This window comes from Camponotus floridanus, unplaced genomic scaffold (assembly GCF_003227725.1).
Source record: "Camponotus floridanus strain SB8 unplaced genomic scaffold, Cflo_v7.5 scaffold16, whole genome shotgun sequence".
Classification (NCBI taxonomy): domain Eukaryota; kingdom Metazoa; phylum Arthropoda; class Insecta; order Hymenoptera; family Formicidae; genus Camponotus; species Camponotus floridanus.
Genome location: NW_020229281.1, coordinates 1,747,896 through 1,768,458, shown reverse-complemented (window position 1 = coordinate 1,768,458; position 20,563 = coordinate 1,747,896). Strand labels below are relative to the sequence as shown.

Below are 20,563 nucleotides of genomic sequence, written 5' to 3'. Positions count from 1 at the left end.
GGTAATAACATAGACGTACAAATTAAACTTTAGCGCTGATATCTGCTTACGCGATGGTCGAAAAGATTTAACCTTAATAGAAGTTGGGGATGTATCGCGGAACGGAAATATGCGGTGTATAGGCTCAACGGCGAATTGCTATACACCTGAGAGTGTGTGCGAAATAATAGGGTAATTGTTATGCTACGGCACGGTAGGCGGAGGATCTGAGCTCCGTGTCTTCGATAAGACACGGCTCTGGGCATACTTAACGAACTTAACTTTCCGCGATCGTATGGGCATCTAGTTTTCAACAGTACGCGATATCGGATAATAATGAGAAAAATGTAATAAAAATCCGCTGTCTTGCCCGACACGGGATGGCATTCTCATAATACTTCTTACGTACTGTGTAAGATTAAAGAGAGTATCAAATTATTATTTTATTTTATTTTTTTTTTATAAATTATTTGGTTTAAATAAGATCGAATTGATAATAATGAAAAGCTAAAACTATATACGCGGTATTTCCGTTTATCTAAAACATATTAACTTGGTTAACTTTACTTCTGTTTTAAACTTATGTAAATTAAATATTTTTTTTGTAAAAAAAGAGAAACGATCACTATATATATAATTGATTAAAATCTCTAACTTTTTTAGATATTTCGTTAAATGTAACACACACGAATTATCGTGAAAAAATTAACAAGAACAATCAGAAATCAAATCGTCAAAAATTAAAAGTAGTGCGCAATAATTCTGGACATTCCAATTCATCGTTCGTCGCAGTTGATGCCGATGTTAATTGTATGAATTTATCATATGGACATAATATTTCGCAGCCTGGGATGCATTTTTCTATTATTGTTGATGGAATGCCTAAATAATGTATCACCTATAAGAAATAATTAGTTACATTTGTTAGTTGTTAGACGTTAGTGACAAATATTATTCGTCGCACATGTTATTGACAGACGAGAAATTAGACATTTACTTTAACAAAAAATTCGCCATTCTTTTCATGCAATTCTATCATAATACTGCTCGTGTACCGTGAAACATGCTCATCGGAGATATTTAAAGCGTACATTATTCCAGCCACATTAATATCATGTCCAGAAAAGAGATTGAGCTTTCGATCTTTTAAAGTTCCATTGATTACTTCATTCATATCGTTAATTATTCTGCGTAATAATACACCTGTAAAAAAAATCGCATCTTGTTGAGTATTTCATAAAAATTTTTAAAAATATAAAAATACACAAAAATACATAAAATACATAAATATAAACACACATAGACAGACACACATATACAGATATATTTGTTAATGTATATAAACGTTTTATATTAGATAACACACAATCAAGATGTGCGCCAATCTTTTATGTAATAACAAAATAATTTATAAAATACATTCAACTTTTTTTCTTAGTCAGAATTTACTGAATTACCTATATTCTAGAAATCTAAAACAATAATTCAAAATGCTTTTATTTACAGAAACAATATATTTCTCGCATATTTAAAACATATTGAAAACATAATAAAAATAAAAATAACATAATAAAAATAATTGTTTTTAAAGACTAATAACATTAAAATTATTTTTATTATTATATTTTTATTGTTATATTGATTCCAGAGAAATTTGAGGAAATAGAACAAGTGAATTTATAGATGAATGCTATAAGTAATCAAAATATATAATATTTAATCAAAGATTAAACTTCGAAACGTAATAAGTAATTTATAAGTAAAATATAGGTTTTTGATTCAAGCATACCTCCATTAATTTTATTTAGTATGCCGTAACTAAGTAGTTTATATTGTAAAAGAGCGGCATCCATAAGTGCGCCATTTGGAAATAAGCTTTGCGTCCACTCTGGTAAACGTAGTCCAAAAGCTGCTTCTGCTTCCAAAGTCTGATATATATGATGGAGCTCAAAGATTCTCGTTATATTTTTTCCAGTGTAGATCGATACTTTTTTCATTATATCAGCAAACTCTGCTACTTTTTTTTTAATTATTACATTATTTTGTAGCATGTCATTATAAAGTTGGAAATATCTAAAACGAAATGTGCAAATAGTTTAAAATACGTGAAATAGTTTAAAGAAATAATTTCAAGAAGAGAAATAATTAATACTATTATAATTATAATATTATTTACGATAAAATTTATATAACATAATCTTAAAATATAGCACTTTTTAAAAATATAACGCTGAGAAGTCTTAAAAATGCCATAATTAAATAATATAATTATAATAATTAATCTGTATCACCTATATATGTATAATTGTTAAAATATAAATGTTCGAAATGTTTTGATAAGAGAAAAAAATTATTATACATATTTGTATAAATTCTATAAATTACGTTTGGCTTGCATATATTTTTTCATTAATTTGTTAAAATTTATTTTTACATTAATATAATTAAACATTATGTTACTTGAGATGTACGACTTATTGTTATTATATAATTGGTAAAGAAAAAAGGATTACTTACATAGGACACTGTATTGGCAGCATTAGTTCATCGTGAGTCATATTAGTATAATCGAAATCCATTGGTTGCCAAAGCAGCAGCGGATTCCACTTTTGCAGAGCAGCAGGTGGATAAAGTGCCGTGAAAATTACCTGTAAGCTCATCTTCGTCCTGACGAATACCGTACTTTGTGCGTAGATATTTGGCTGATAGTATACATTTCCGAGAAAACTGTTGTATCTATTTCCTAATGTTAATCCAAATTTATATGCTCTCTTCTTGCCGGCCTTAATAACATTATTAATAAATATAAATAATAAGATAAAAATAAAACATAATTTATTATTAATTTCTCTTTTAGTGAAACAAAGATTTGAGAATGAAGCAATAATATCTTTTATGCAAAAACAAAGAAATAAGAAAAATCAATCTCTTCATTATTACAGATGTGTTTATCTAACTGTATTTAAATTGATGTAGTAAATGTAAATCGATGAGAAATCTTGAGGAAAATTATCTTAATTTTTGTAATTTTTGTTTACTGAAAATTATAAATATGTAACATACTTATTAACAATGAAAAAATTAAAAATGTAATATAATGTACAAGTGAAATATATCATATATTACATTAGTTAATTGACCATTGCCATCTGGATAGTAATCATAATCTTTATATGGATCATTTGGATAAGATTCATCAACGTTAGGATCTACTGTACGATCGCCATGTCTGAATATCTGAAAATTTCAATATTTCGTTGATCTCGAGTATTTTAGGAGAAATCTTTTTTGCAGAACATTAGTTTTCACATCATACCGCGCTCACTAATCGTAACTTTGTGCCTTGAGATTGTAGAATACATTTTCCTAATGTTGTAAATAAACCGAAACAAAGTATTATCGCAATACCTAGATCACGTTGAAATTTGTTCATCTTCCAAACTAAATATATAATAATTATGAAATTTAAGTATTTTATAATAATGAATCTAGAAAATAAAAATGTGATTAATGTGTAATTACTTACATTAGAAAATGCACGTCTGGTATTCTTGATGTATTTTGTTAAAATGACAGTGCTAATTACTTTTGATATATCTCGTTAAAGTAACAATGTTGATCACTTTAAACTGACTTTACATCTATGTGAACGTCTGACGTTCTTGACATATTTTCTCAAAATGACAATGTCGATCGTTTTTGATCTTATCTAAATTGATGCTTATATCTGCTTGAAATATGATTAAGTAAATGTTTAACAACCTGTTACCAACTGTCGTGTTTTTCATGCAAATATAACATAGATTAATAAATCTAAATAAATAAAAATACTATATTTTTCATATGTTATATTTAAATTTTGTAATTAAATTTTGATAATTCTATGTAATTTTTTAATTGTCTGACATTTTTACCTAAGAAATAAAATAATATAAAAAAAGGAAGTTATTAATATTATTTATTATATGTCTCATTGTTTATATTGATTAGAAACTGCAAAAAAATGAAAAAATGACTAAAATTTAAATATATGTGATATGTACAATACATATATATATATATATATATATATATATAAATTGATAAAGAACATATATATATATATATATATATATATATATATAAAATGATAAAGAACATATATATATATATATATATATATATATATATATATATCTGTGTTTGTATGTATATGTATATATATGTATGGGTATGTATGTGAATGTATAGTTTATTAACATGCAACATAAAATTATTAATTACAAGAAATAATTATTGATTATTAATAATTAATCAATAATTAATAATTATTAATTCGAAGAAATAATAAAGAAAAAATAAGAACAAATTTTACATTTTGTAATTTTACATTTTGTAAATTTTACATTTTGAGAAAGAAAAAATTGATAAGAAATTATATAATTGCCTGAAGCAATACACACTACTTTTTGCCTTTCTGGAAAATTAAATCGTAAACTGTATTAAGATCTGGAAAACTGTATTAAGCCATCAGATAAGTGATGTGACTCTCACATCATCAGAGACAGAGGCTAACATAATTATACTAATTTAATGCAACACTGGTATATTAAAAAAAAAATACATTTGTATCATTAACAAGCGACGATTACATGAAGAATACGGATAATAGTAGACTTTGACTTCAAGGCAAAAATAACTGAACATATTGTTTGATTATATTTTTTTTTTTTATTATTTAATGTATTTCATAACTAAGAACAGGAAGCTTATATTTAAATATTACAAAATAACAAATCTAAATATAAATATATGTATTTGGTTCTGGATAATATCACTGCACTAATTGTAAGAAAAGAACGATTATTTTGTGTGAAATTTTATTCTAAACTTTTTGCATGATATCTATTGTATTTATTTAGCAAAATATTTTCTTGTTTTCATTCGTAATATTATATAGACACATAAAAATGCAAAAGAGGTATCGAAAAGTAAGTGCTGGTCGATTGTAAAAGATAATGAAAAATAAAATTTTATATCTTCAGAGAACCAAAAACTGGATACTTTGATCTTGATATATTGATTTTAATATTTATAAGTTTTATAAATAATTTATAGGTAAGAGAAGAGAAGAGAGAGAGAGGAAGAGACATATTACTAGTTTTATATAAAATTCTAATATAATTATTGTAGAATATTGAATAAAAATAAGTAAGAACTAATGACATATCAGGATCGCAATGTAATTTATTCTATGCACTATTCTATGTGTACTATGAGCATTTCAATTCTTCGTTCGTCGCAGTTACTGCCGATATTAATTGAATGAATTTATTGTATGGGCATAATATTTCGCAGCCGGGGATGCATTTTTCTATTATTGTTGATGGAATGCCTAAATAATGGACTACCTACAAGAAATAAGTTTCATTTATTAGTTGTAGACATTAATGATAAACATTATTCGTATTATCACACGCTACTGGCAGGCACGTATTACTAACTCACGAGAAATTAGACACTTACTTTAACAAAAAATTCACCATTCTTTTCATGCAATTCTATCATAATACTGCTCGTATACCGTACAACTTGCTCATCGAATATATTTAAAGCGTACATTATTCCGGCCACATCAGCATCATGTCCAGAAAAGAGATTGAGCTTTCGATCTTTTAAAGTTCCATTGATCATTGCATTCATATCGTTAATTATTTTGCGTAATAATGGACCTGTAAAAAAATCGCATGAATAGTTTAAAAAATATAAAAATACATAACGCACACACAGACGCACATAGGTATGATTTTTGTCAACGTATATGACCGCTTTACATTAGATAATACAATCAAAATTTGCACCAATCTTGTATGTAGTAATAAACTAATTTATAAAATAATAAATACAATTTTCTTCTTAATCAAATTTTATTTGTTATACTATGTATTCTAAAGATCTAAAACGGTAACGATTTTTAGAATGCTGTTATTTACAACAGAAATAATATATTTCTTGCATATTTAAAACATATTTCGGTAAAAATAACTTTTTTTAAAGATTTATGATGTTAAAAGCGATTATATTTGTAACACTTTTATTGTTATATTAATTACAGAGAAATGAAAGGGAATAGAATGAGTGAATTTATAGCTGAATACTATTTATATAATCAAAATATATAATATTTAATGGAAGATTAATATTTAAAACTCTTTAATAGATAATTTATAAGTAAAATATATATTTTTGATTCAAGCATACCTCCATTGAGTGTTTTTAGTATGCCGTAACTAAATAGATCATAGTGTAAAATAGTGGCATTCATAAGTGCGCCATTTGGAAATAAGCTTTGCGTCCACTCTGGTAAACGTAGTCCAAAAGCTGCTTCTGCTTCCAAAGTTTGATATATAGAATAGAGATCATAGATTGTCGTCATATTTTTTCCTGTATAAATTGATACTTTTTTCATTAAATCAGCAAATTCTGCTACTTTTTTTTTTATTGCTACATTATTTTGTAACATGTCATTATAAAGTTGGAGATATCTAAAAAGAAATGCGCAAATAGTTTAAAATACTTGAAATAGTTTGAAGAAATATTTTCAAGAAAAGAAATAATTAAATAATTATAATACTATTTATGTGATAAAGTTTATGTAACATAATCTTTATATATAAATATAACATTTATATAATTTTTTTAGAACATAACATCGAAAAATTTTAATTGTTATGATTGAGTTAAAATAATTATCCCATATGTAATATCTATATAATTATACTAAAATATAAACATTTAAAATGTTTCGATAAGAGAAGAGAAGAGAATTATTATACATGTTTATTTAGATTCTATTAATTATGTTTGATTTACATGTATAATTTCTTTATTAATTTGTTACAATTCTTACACATTAATATAATTAAACATGTTGTCTGAGATTATGTTATCTGAGATATATATACGATTATTGTTATTAATTGATGAAGAAAAAATAATTACTTACACAGGGCATACATATGGAAACAATAGCTCATCGTGAGTTATATTAGTGTACGTGAAATCCACTGGTTGCCAAAGAAGCAGCGGATTCCATTCTTGTAGAGCAGCAGGTGGATAAAGTGCCGCGAAAATTACCTGTAAACTCGTCTTAGTCCTAACGACCATCGTGCTCTGTGCGTAGATATTTGGCTGATAGTATATATTTCCGAGAAAACTGTTGTATCTATTTCTTAATGTTAATCCTAACTTATATGCTCTCTTCTTGCCGTCCTTAATAACATTATTAATAAATAAACATAAATAACATTATTAATAAATAAGAAAAAAATAAGATGTAATTTATTGTTAATTTCTTTTTCGGAGAAACGAAGATTTAAGAATATGTAGAAAGCAATAATATCTTCCACGTGAACAAAAAGAATCGATCTTTTCATTGTTACAGATATGTTTATTTAGACGCATTACATTAATGAAAATTCATGTCCAAAATTGTTTTAATGGTAATTGTTTTTTGAAAATTTTAAATATGTAACTATGTATATTTACTATGTATATGTAAATTTGTATGTTTACTAACAATATAAAGATTAAAAATGAAATATAATATGTTATGTAATATATAAGTAAAATATATCTTACATTAGTTAATTGACCATTGCCATCTGGATAGTAATCATAATCTTTATATGGATCATTTGGATAAGATTCACCAACGTTAGGCTCTACTGTACGATCGCCATGTCTGAATATCTGAAAATTTTAACATTTCGTTGATCTTGAGTATTTTAGGAGAAATCTTTTTTGAAGAACATTAGTTTTCACATCATACCGCGCTCACTAATCGTAACTTCGTGCCTTGAGATTGTAGAATACATGTTCCTAATGTTGTAATTAATCCGAAATAAAGTATTAGCGCAATACCTAGATCACGTTGAAATTTTCCCATCTTCCAAACTAAATATATAATAATTATAAAATTTAAGTATTTTATAATAATGAATCTACAAAATAAAAATGTGATTAAATGTGTAATTACTTACATTAGAGAATGCACGTCTGGTATTCTTGATGTGTTTTGTTAAAGTGACGGTGCTTCTGATATATCTCGTTAAAGTAACAATACTGATCTCTTATTTAAACTGACATTTACATCGATTTGAATGTACACGTGTGACGTTGTTGACATATTTTGTCAAAATGACAATGCCGATTATTTTTGATCTTATCTAAACTGATGCTTATATCTGCTTGAAATATGATTAACTAAATGTTTAACAACCTGTTACTAACAATCTGTTACTAACTGTCGTGTTTTTCATGCAAATATAACATAGATTAATAAATCTAAATAAATAAAAATACTATATTTTTCATGTTATATTCAAATGTTGAAAATAAATCTTGACGTAATTTAATAAATTCTACGTAATTTTTTTATTGTAATCTGACATTTTCATTTAAGAAATAAAATAGAAGTCACGAATATATTATTTATTATTATATTGTAATATATGCAGAAGTATATACATCTTATTTGCATATGTTTTGTTGTTTATATTGGTTAGAAACTGAATAAGAATGAAAAGATAACAGTCTAAAATTTAAATTCTATATATATGATACATGGAATTTATATATATATATGTATATATCTTGATGATGATGATGATATGTATTTCTTTTTGTCGTCGTTTTTAATTATGTATAAGAATTGTGATAAATATTGGATATGTGCATATACAAACATATTTTTCAGAAAAATGTCACGTAAACATAAATTTTATTTTATGTTAAGTGACTAAAAAATGATCACTTATGTACAAATATTTTGATTTATAAATCAAATTTGATTATAAAATAGTATTACATATTTTTATCTCTTACATAGGAAAACTTATTACAAAAAAAAATATATATATATATATATTTTTTTGTAAAAATTGTTCTTACTTTTTTTTTACTATTTTTTTTATTTTCTTTATCATTTCTTCTACAATTTTATATTGTATGCTAAATTTTATATGTATAATTTCTTAGCATAAAATATAAAAGATTGTGCAAAAGATCTCTTATCAATCTTCTTCTCGCTAAATGTAAAAATTGTTCTTACTTTTTTTTTTACTATCTTTTTTTATTTTCTTTATCATTTCTTCTACAATTTTATATTGTATGCTAAATTTTATATGTATAATTTCTTAGCATAAAATATAAAATAATAGAAGAAATAATAAAGAAAATAATAAATGATATATAATATAAATAATATATAATATAAACAGTATATTATATATATATATATATATATATATATATATATATACTGTTTATATTATATATCATTTATATTATATATCATTTATTATTTTCTTTATTATTTCTTCTATTATTTTATATTTTATGCTAAGAAATTATACATATAAAATTTAGCATACAATATAAAATTGTAGAAGAAATGATAAAGAAAATAAAAAAAGATAGTAAAAAAAAAGTAAGAACAATTTTTACATTTAGCGAGAAGAAGATTGATAAGAGATCTTTTGCACAATCTTTTTACAATCTTTTGCATAGCGATAACATATACTGCTTTGTTTTTCATATCTGGAAATCTGTATTAAGATGTCAGATAAATGATGCCGTTCACATACAGACAGAAGCTAGCATAATTAAAATTATTAATTTTAGTGCAACTCTGGTATATTAGAAAATATATTTATGCCATTAGACGATGATACGCGATGTGAAAAGCACGGATATTATTAGATTTCGATCTGAAGGAAAAAGTAATTAAACATATTATTTGATTATATTTTTTATTGTTACTTAATGCATTTCATAACCGAATAAAAAGCTCATATATTGAAATATTATAAACTAACAAGTCTAGAGATATAAATATATATTTGATGCTGAATTTGTCAATACACTAAGAAAAGGATTACTTTGTGCTAAATTTTATTCTAAACTTTTTGCATCTCTATTACATTTATTTAGCACAATATTTTCTTGTTTTCATTCGTAATATTATATAGACACATAAAAATGCGAAAGAGGTATCGAAAAGTAAGTGCTGGTCGATTGTAAAAGATGATGAAAAATAAAATTTTATATCTTTAGAGAACCAAAAACTGTGGAGACTTTGATCTTGATAAATTGATTTTAATATTTATTAGTTTTATAAATAATTTACAGGTAAGAGAAGAAAAGAGAGAGAGGAATAGACATTGTTAGTTTTATATAAAATTCTAATATAATTATTGTATAATATTGAATAAAAATAAGTAAGAGCTAATGACATATCAGGACATCGCAATGTAATTTATTCTGTGCACTATTCTATGTGTACTATGAGCATTTCAATTCTTCGTTCGTCGCAGTTACTGCCGATGTTAATTGAATGAATTTATTGTATGGGCATAATATTTTGCAGCCGGGGATGCATTTTTCTATTATTGTTGATGGAATGCCTAAATAATGGACTACCTACAAGAAATAAGTTTCATTTATCAGTTGTTAGGCGTTAATGATAAACATTATTTGTATTGTCACACGCTACTGGCAGGCACGTATTACTAGCTCACGAGAAATTAGACACTTACTTTAACAAAAAATTCGCTATTCTTTTCATGCAATTCTATCATAATACTGCTCGTATACCGTACAACTTGCTCATCGAATATATTTAAAGCGTACATTATTCCGGCCACATTAATATCATGTCCAGAAAAAAGATTGAGCTTTCGATCTTTTAAAGTTCCATTGATCATTGCATTCATATCGTTAATTATTTTGCGTAATAATGGACCTGTAAAAAAATTGAATAGTTTAAAAAATTTAAAAATATATAACGCATACATAGACGCACATAAGTATGATTTTTATCAACGTATATGAACGCTTTATATTATTATAGATAACATACGATCAAGATGTGCACCAATCTTTTACACAATAAAATAATTTATAAAATAATAAATTCAATTTTTTTTTTCAATCAGAATTCATTTAGTAATTACCGGTATTCTAGAAAGCTAAAATGGTAATTCAGAATACTTTTATTTACAATATATGTCGCATATGTAAAACATATTTAAAACATAATAAAGATAACTTTTTTTAAAGATTTATAACATTAAAATTATTTTTATTATTTTTATATTCATTCTAGAGAAATTTGAAAAAATAGAACAAGTAAATTTATAGACGAATGCTATAAGTAACCAAGATATTTAATCAAAGATTAAACTTCAAAACGTAATAAGTAATTTATAAGTAGAATATAGGTTTTTGATTCAAGCATACCTCCATTGAGTGTTTTTAGTATGCCGTAACTAAATAGATCATATTGTAAAACAGTGGCATTCATAAGTGCGCCATTTGGAAATAAGCTTTGCGTCCACTTTGGTAAACGTAGTCCAAAAGCTGCTTGTACAGCCAAAATATGATATATTTGAAAGAGATCAAAGATTCTCGTTATATTTTTTCCTGTATAGTATGATACTTTTTTCATTATATCAGCAAATTTTGTTACTTTTTTTTTTATTGCTACATTATTTTGTAACATGTCATTATAAAGTTGGAGATATCTAAAAAGAAATGCGCAAATAGTTTAAAATACTTGAAATAGTTTGGAGGAAATAATTTCAAGCAGAGAAATAATTAAATAATTATAATACTATTTATGTGATAAAGTTTATGTAACATAATCTTTATATATAAATATAACATTTATATAATTTTTTTAGAACATAACACCGCAAAATCTTAATTGCTATGATTGAATTGAAATAATTATCCCATATGTAATATCTATACAATTGTACTAAAATATAAACGTTTAAAATGTTTCGATAAGAGAAGAGAAGAGAATTATTATACATGTTTATTTATTTTCTATTAATTATGTTTGATTTATATGTATAGTTTCATTATTAATTTGTTATAATTCTTACACATTAATATAATTAAACATGTTGTCTGAGATTATGTTATCTAAGATATATGTATATACGATTTATTGTTATTAATTGATGAAGAAAAAGTAATTACTTACACAGGGCATACATATGGAAACAATAGCTCATCGTGAGTTATATTAGTGTACGTGAAATCCACTGGTTGCCAAAGAAGCAGCGGATTCCATTCTTGTAGAGCAGCAGATGGATAAAGTGCTGCGAAAACTACCTGTAAACTCATCTTAGCCCTAACGGAAAACGTGCTCTGTGCGTAGATATTTGGCTAATAGTATATATTTCCGAGAAAACTGTCGTATCTATTTCTTAATGTTAATCCTAATTTATATGCTCTCTTCTTGCCGTCCTTAATAACATTATTAATAAATAAACAATAAGAAAAAAGTAAGATGTAATTTTAGTGTTAATTTTTTTTTTTCAGAGAAACGAAGATTTAAGAATATATAGAAAACAATAATATCTTCCACGTGAACAAAAAGAAATAAAAGAAAGATCAACCTTTTCATTGTTACAGATATGTTTATTTAGCCGCACTATCTTGGTGAAGAATCTTGTCCAAAATTGTCTTAACCGTAATTATTGTTTTTTTAAATATGTAACATATTTACTAACAATGAAAAGATAAAAAATGTAGTGTAAAATATATTATGTAATATATAAGTAAAATACATCCTACATTAGTTAATTGACCATAGCCAACCGGGTAGTAGTCATAATCTTTATGTGGGTCATTTGGATAAGATTCATCAGCGCCTACTGTACGATCCCCATGTCTGAATATCTGAAAATTTCAACATTACATTGATCTTGAGTATTTTAGGAGAAATCTTTTTTGCAGAACATTAGTTTTCACATCATACCGCGCTCACTAATCGTAACTTCGTGCCTTGAGATTGTGGAATACATGTTCCTAATGTTGTAATTAATCCGAAATAAAGTATTAGCGCAATACCTAGATCACGTTGAAATTTGTTCATCTTCCAAACTAAATATATAATAATTATGAAATTTAAGTATTTTATAATAATGAATCTAGAAAATAAAAATGTGATTAATATGTAATTACTTACATTAGAGAATACACGTCTGATATTCTTGATGTATTTTGTGACAATACTGATTGTTTTTGATCTCGTTAAAGAAATAATGCTGATCACTTAATTAAAGTGACGTTTACATCTATTTGAATGTGCACGTCTGACGTTCTTGTATTTTGGATGCCTTCCATTTCACGCATGAAACAGATAAGCGGCAGATAAAACTATCGTTTCACTTAATGTACGGATTTATAGCGCATAGAATTTCTTAGAATCCCCACTTCCAGCGCATTAACAATGCATCAGCTATTACAGGTTGGAAAAAATTAATGCGGCACGTGGAGGGAATCAATAATCTTATGTAAACACACGTGTGATACATGTTTGCGTCATTTATTTCGATAGCATCCGGACTGTTTCACATTAAACGCATCAAAAGTCATTCCGTTTCTAAGACTATATTTGCGCATTAAATAGAATCAGAACGATATTAATGCGCGCATCACACTAATTGCGAGCTATGCGCTCAATGCATGAAACGGAAGGCACCCTTTTTCGAAGTGACAATGTCGATTTTTGTCATGTTTTTCCTGCAAAGCATAGAGAAAAGAATTTAAATAAATAAAGATACGATATTAAATATTTTTCATATTTTGTTCAAATTTTGAAATTTTTGTGAGAAAGAGACGATTGAGAAGAGATTATTTAAGTATGAATAGCGATAACATATACTGCTTTTGTCTTTCAGATCTAGAAAACTATATTAGCTATTAGATAATGCCGCACGCATATAAATAGAGGCATAATTAAAATTACTAATTTTAATTCAACACTGGTATGTTAGAAAATACATTTGTGCTATTGTCTATCAGACGAAGATTACATAATGCGAAAAGTACGGATGTTATTAGATTTCGACTTTAAGAGAAAAATAATTAAACATATTATTTGATTATATTTTTTTTATTACTTAATGCATTTCATAATTGATAATAAAAGAATGAAAAGCTCATATATTTAAATATTATAAATTAACAAGTCTGGAGATATAAATATATATTTGGTGCTGGATAGTCATTACACTAAGAAAAGGATTACTTTATGCTAAATTTTATCCTAAACTTTTTGCATGATATCTATTACATTTATTTAGCTCAATATTTTCTTGTTTTCATTCGTAATATTATATAGATACATAAAAATGCGAAAGAGGTATCGAAAAGTAAGTGCTGGTCGATTGTAAAAGATGATAAAAAATAAAATTTTATATCTTCAGAGAACCAAAAACTATGGAGACTTTGATCTTGATATATTGATTTTAATATTTATTAGTTTTATAAATAATTTATAGGTAAGACTAAAGAAGAAAAAGAGAGAGAAGGAGACATATTGCTAGTTTTATATAAAATTCTAATATAATTATTGTAGAATATTGAATAAAAATAAGTAAGAGCTAATGACATATCAGGACATCGCAATGTAATTTATTCTGTGCACTATTCTATGTGTAGAGCATTTCACTATGAGCATTTCATTTCTTCATTCGTCACAGTTACTGCCAATGTTAATTGAATGAATTTATTGTATGGGCATAATATTTCGCAGCCGGGAATGCATTTTTCTATTATTCTTGATGGAATACTTAAATAATGGACCACCTACAAGAAATAAGTTTCATTTATTAGTTGTTAGGCGTTAATGATAAACATTATTTGTATTGTCACACGCTACTGGCAGGCACGTATTACTAGCTCACGAGAAATTAGACACTTACTTTAACAAAAAATTTGCCATTCTTTTCATGCAATTCTATCATAATACTGCTCGTATACCGTAGAACTTGCTCATCGAATATATTTAAAGCGTACATTATTCCGGCCACATTAAGATCATGTCCAGAAAAGAGATTGAGCTTTCGATCTTTTAAAGTTCCATTGATCATTGCATTCATATCGTTAATTATTTTGCGTAATAATGAACCTGTAAAAAAATCGAATAGTTTAAAAAATATATAACGCACACATAGACGCACATAAGTACGATTTTTGTCAACGTATATGAACGCTTTATATTATTATAGATAACATACGATCAAGATGTGCACCAATCTTTTACTCAATAAAATAATTTATAAAATAATAAATTCAATTTTTTCTCAATCAGAATTCATTTGGCAATTACCGGTATTATAGAAATCTAAAATGGTAATTTAGAATACTTTTATTTACAAAGACAATATATGTCGTATATGTAAAACATATTTAAAACATAATAAAGATAACTTTTTTTAAAGATTTATAACATTAAAATTATTTTTATTATTTTTATATTCATTCTAGAGAAATTTGAAAAAATAGAACAAGTAAATTTATAGACGAATGCTATAAGTAACCAAGATATATAATATTTAATCAAAGATTAAACTTCAAAACGTAATAAGTAATTTATAAGTAAAATATAGGTTTTTGATTCAAGCATACCTCCATTAATTTTATTTAGTATGCCGTAACTAAGTACTTTATATTGTGAAAGAGTGGCAGCCATAAGTGCGCCATTTGGAACTAAGCTTTGCGTCCACTTTGGTAAACGTAGTCCAAAAGCTGCTTGTACAGCCAAAGTATGATATATATAAAAGAGATCAATGATTCTCGTTATATTTTTTCCTGTATAGAATGATGCTTTTTTCATTATATCAGCAAGTCCTGCTACTTCTTTTTTTATTGCTACATTATTTTGTAACATGTCATTATAAAGTTGGAGATATCTAAAAAGAAATGCGCAAATAGTTTAAAATACTTGAAATAGTTTGGAGGAAATAATTTCAAGCAGAGAAATAATTAAATAATTATAATATTATTTATGTGATAAAATTTATGTAACATAATCTTTATATATAAATATAACATTTATATAATTTTTTTAGAACATTACACCACAAAATCTTAATTGCTATGATTGAATTGAAATAATTATCCCATATGTAATATCTATATAATTGTAAATGTAAACAATTGTAAATATAAACGTTTAAACTAAAATATAAACGTTTAAAATGTTTTGATAAGAGAAGAGAAAAGAATTATTATACATGTTTATTTATTTTCTATTAATTATGTTTGATTTATATGTATAGTTTCATTATTAATTTGTTATAATTCTTACACATTAATATAATTAAACATGTTGTCTGAGATTATGTTATCTGAGATATATATACGATTTATTGTTATTAATTGATGAAGAAAAAATAATTACTTACACAGGGCATACATATGGAAACAATAGCTCATCGTGAGTTACATTAATGTACGTGAAATCCACTGGTTGCCAAAGAAGCAGCGGATTCCACTTTTGTAGAGCAGCAGGTGGATAAAGTGCCGCGAGAACTACCTGTAAACTCATCTTAGTCCTAACGGAAAACATGCTCTGTGCGTAGATATTTGGCTGATAGTATATATTTCCGAGAAATCTGTCGTATCTATTTCTTAATGTTAATCCTAATTTATATGCTCTCTTCTTGCCGTCCTTAATAACATTATTAAATAACATTATTAATAAATAAGAAAAAATAAGATGTAATTTACTGTTAATTTCTTTTTCGGAGAATCGAAGATTTAAGAATATGTAGAAAGCAATAATATCTTCCACGTGAACAAAAACGGATCGCTCTTTTCATTGTTACAGATATGTTTATTTAGACGCATTACATTAATGAAAATTCATATCCAAAATTGTTTTAATGGTAATTGTTTTTTGAAAATTTTAAATATGTAGCTATGTATATGTAAATTTGTATGTTTACTAACAATATAAAGATTAAAAATGAAATATAATATGTTATGTAATATATAAGTAAAATATATCTTACATTAGTTAATTGACCATTGCCATCTGGATAGTAATTATAATCTTTATATGGATCATTTGGATAAGATTCACCAATGTTAGGCTCTACTGTACGATCGCCATGTCTGAATATCTGAAAATTTCAACATTACATTGATCTTGAGTATTTTAGGAGAAATCTTTTTTGCAGAACATTAGTTTTCACATCATACCGCGCTCACTAATCGTAACTTCGTGCCTTGAGATTGTGGAATACATGTTCCTAATGTTGTAATTAATCCGAAATAAAGTATTAGCGCAATACCTAGATCACGTTGAAATTTGTTCATCTTCCAAACTAAATATATAATAATTATGAAATTTAAGTATTTTATAATAATGAATCTAGAAAATAAAAATGTGATTAATATGTAATTACTTACATTAGAGAATGCACGTCTGATATTCTTGATGTATTTTGTCAAAGTAACAATACTGATTGTTTTTGATCTCGTTAAAGTAATAATGCTGATCACTTAATTAAAGTGACGTTTACATCTATTTGAATGTGCACGTCTGACGTTCTTGTATTTTGGGTGCCTTCCGTTTCACGCATGAAACAGATAAGCGGCAGATAAAACTATTTCGTTTCACTTAATGTACGGATTTATAGCGCATAGAATTTCTTAGAATCCCCACTTCCAGCGCATTAACAATGCATCAGTTATTACAGGTTGGATCCGAAAAAATTAATGCGGCACGTGGAGGGAATCAACAATCTTGTGTAAACACACGTGTGATACATGTTTGCGTCATTTATTTCGATAGCAGTCGTACTGTTTCACATTAAACGCAAAAGTCATTCCGTTTCCAAGACTATATTTGCGCATTAATAGAATCAGAACGATATTAATGCGCGCATCACACTAATTGCGAGCTATGCGCTCAATGCATGAAACGAAAGGCCCACTTTTTCGAAGTGACAATGTCGATTTTTGTCATGTTTTTCCTGCAAAGCATAGAGAAAAGAATTTAAATAAATAAAGATACGATATTAAATATTTTTCATATTTTGTGTTCAAATTTTGAAATTTTTGTGAGAAAGAGACGATTGAGAAGAGATTATTTAAGTATGAATAGCGATAACATATACTGCTTTTGTCTTTCAGATCTAGAAAACTATATTAGCTATTAGATAATGCCGCACGCATATAAACAGAGGCATAATTAAAATTACTAATTTTAATTCAACACTGTATATTAGAAAATACATTTGTGCTATTGTCTATCAGACGAAGATTACATAATGCGAAAAGTATGGATGTTATTAGATTTCAACTTTAAGATAAAAGTAATTAAACATATTATTTGATTATATTTTTTTTATTACTTAATGCATTTCATAATTGATAATAAAAGAATGAAAAGCTCATATATTTAAATATTAACAAGTCTGGAGATATAAATATATATTTGATGCTGGATAGTCATTACACTAAGAAAAGGACTTTATGCTAAATTTTATCCTAAACTTTTTACATGATATCTATTGTATTTATTTGGCGAAATACTTTCTTGCTTTCTATTCCTAATATTATACAGATACATACATATGTGATAAGTATGTAACACAAATTTAAGAAAGTCGTGAAAAAATAAATGTCGACCGATTGTAAAAGATGATGAAAAATAAAATTTTATACCTTCAGAGAACCAAAAGCTGTGGAGATTGATCTTGATATATTGATCTTAATATTTATTAGCTTTATAAATAATTTATAAGGGCAAGAGAAGAGAAAGAGGAAGAGACATATTGTTAGTTTTATCTAAAATTCTAATATGATTATTGAAGAGTATTGAAAAGAAGATCTGACGACATATCAAAGGTTATCAGGACATTTTAATGTAATTCATTCCATGTGCACTATTCTATGTGCACTTTAAGCCTTGTTATTTATTGTGATATTTTAATTTAATTTTCTTTATCTGTCTGATGTAACATAAAAAGAATTAGGCAAGGTTGTCTTGCTCAACGTTAATTATTAAAAGTTGTAAATGACGTGTGCCATTCAATTTTAATAATGAAAGAATTAATAAAATAGTGTGTAATACATTATAATATATGTTATTTTGCATTATTTAATTGATTTTTGCTATCTGAATAGAAATCATGATTATTATGGATGAGATCCTTTAAATGACATGTCTAGTATATAATTGTCGTGTTTTAAAAATAATTAAAAATTTCAATATTATATTATCATAGATTTTTGAAGAGGTTCTTCTTTTTTAGCAAAATATTGATTTTTTTACATCATATTACATTAACTAATACATTAACTTGAAATCTTTCGAGCTTTGAATGAGATATTTTAATGTTGTAAGTATCGAAATACTCTAAATCTATACAATGTCTATCGCGTCAGAATTTCGCAATTTTTTTTAAATAGATATCGTGAATCAAATTTAAATATTCCATAATAATAAATCTATAAAATTATCTTTAATAATCATTTATTACATAAGAGAAAATATGTTTTTTGGTGTAATTAATTGTTGTTTTAATTTTTTATAAATATGACAAATTTATATAATTCCAAAATTTTTAATTTCTTTAAAATTTCAATAAAGAAAAATTTTTTAAATTTATTATATATAATTTTAAATTCATTATTAAAGTTAAATTTTTATTAGAAAACATTTTGAATAATATTAAATTATATTATTGTATTAAAACATGATCATAAAAGAGATACAATGTGATGACACGTCGAAGGTTCTGATTTATTTCTATGTAGATAAGAAAAAGAAATATGATATATATGTGTATTTCTTTTTCTTATCTACATAGAAATAAATCTAACATGCATTTATCAACAAATTATCATTTTATTGAATTATCAATATGTGAAATCCTTTAAGCTTTTTTTGACTATAAAAACTGATATTTTATTTAAAAACAAAGCTTTATATATATATATATATATATATATATATATATATATATAAAGTATTGGCGTTAGAAAATAAAACAGAAAACAGAACATAAGATATTAACATACAAGATTACACTTTATTCATACTTACACTTCTTATTCATATATCTTAAAATTGTGCGAGAAATTAAAAGCTTCTTACATTGTATTTACATTACAAGAACGCTTACTCTATTTATCATCAGATTAATGTGATCAAATTAGTCAACTTTATATAACTGAAAATTCTACATCGTTAAAAGGGTACTATATGGATTGCGTAAACAAGTTTCACATTCATGATAATAAATCAATTAATAGTATCTAATCTAATTAATAGTATATATTTAAAATTATTTATTTATTTATTTTAAATTAATAGTATATATGTGCTCTTAATATTCGAATATTCCATGATATTCTCAATCTTTGATAATTGCATGATCCATAAACATTGTTATGTCGTATTAATTTATAGTCAGAGCATTTAAGTAATTTATTGTGAAAATCCTCTGAATATCCTTCTGAATATCTCTTTATTATTGTTATTAAATTTGTTTAATGATAATTTTTTGATTCATTGACGAAATAAATAATTATTTAAGAGAGCTATTATTTCTTTGCACTTTAAATATCAACAAATTGTTAATATAAAAGTATAATTAATTAAATATATATATATATATATATATATATATATATATATATAATTTGTTTTAATTTAATTTTCTAAATTCCGATAATTGGAAGAAAAAGTAGTCAAATTGTAAATTTCAAATTTCTTATAAAATTTATC

At 25.4% G+C, this 20,563-nt stretch overlaps 3 protein-coding genes across 6 annotated transcripts; all 3 read right to left on the bottom strand.

Moving 5' to 3' along the window:
- Positions 1–611: 611 nt before the first annotated feature.
- LOC105248494 (venom acid phosphatase Acph-1-like) lies at positions 612–8,097 on the bottom strand. Of its 3 annotated transcripts, none has more exons than XM_011253313.3 (7): positions 8,001–8,019; positions 3,296–3,420; positions 3,106–3,216; positions 2,497–2,762; positions 1,769–2,052; positions 977–1,182; positions 612–877 (listed from the first exon to the last, which is right to left on the bottom strand). In XM_011253313.3, the coding sequence occupies exons 2-7, from the start codon at positions 3,410–3,412 to the stop codon at positions 713–715; spliced, it is 1,149 nt and encodes a 382-aa protein (XP_011251615.2). In that variant the 5' UTR covers positions 3,413–3,420; positions 8,001–8,019; the 3' UTR covers positions 612–712. The 3 variants fall into 3 exon arrangements, with proteins under 3 accessions (XP_011251615.2, XP_025262792.1, XP_025262794.1); XM_025407007.1 differs by lacking the exon at positions 8,001–8,019 and adding an exon at positions 3,506–3,637; XM_025407009.1 differs by lacking the exons at positions 612–877; positions 977–1,182; positions 1,769–2,052; ... (1 more) ...; positions 3,106–3,216; positions 3,296–3,420 and adding exons at positions 5,196–5,369; positions 5,485–5,690; positions 6,220–6,503; ... (1 more) ...; positions 7,600–7,710; positions 7,790–7,914 and having other exon boundaries at positions 8,001–8,097.
- Positions 8,098–10,249: 2,152 nt separating this feature from the next.
- On the bottom strand, positions 10,250–11,418 carry LOC105248366 (venom acid phosphatase Acph-1-like). The gene is made up of 3 exons (XM_011253127.3): positions 11,260–11,418; positions 10,557–10,762; positions 10,250–10,440 (listed from the first exon to the last, which is right to left on the bottom strand). The coding sequence occupies exons 1-3, from the start codon at positions 11,321–11,323 to the stop codon at positions 10,303–10,305; spliced, it is 408 nt and encodes a 135-aa protein (XP_011251429.2). The 5' UTR covers positions 11,324–11,418; the 3' UTR covers positions 10,250–10,302.
- Positions 11,419–14,424: 3,006 nt separating this feature from the next.
- On the bottom strand, positions 14,425–17,448 carry LOC105248484 (venom acid phosphatase Acph-1-like). 2 transcript variants are annotated; one of them, XM_025407010.1, is made up of 8 exons: positions 17,236–17,448; positions 17,026–17,150; positions 16,836–16,946; positions 16,227–16,492; positions 15,448–15,731; positions 15,149–15,163; positions 14,742–14,947; positions 14,425–14,625 (listed from the first exon to the last, which is right to left on the bottom strand). In XM_025407010.1, the coding sequence occupies exons 2-8, from the start codon at positions 17,140–17,142 to the stop codon at positions 14,488–14,490; spliced, it is 1,137 nt and encodes a 378-aa protein (XP_025262795.1). In that variant the 5' UTR covers positions 17,143–17,150; positions 17,236–17,448; the 3' UTR covers positions 14,425–14,487. The 2 variants fall into 2 exon arrangements, with proteins under 2 accessions (XP_025262795.1, XP_025262796.1); XM_025407011.1 differs by lacking the exon at positions 15,149–15,163 and having other exon boundaries at positions 17,236–17,447.
- Between the last annotated feature and the right edge of the window lie 3,115 nt (positions 17,449–20,563).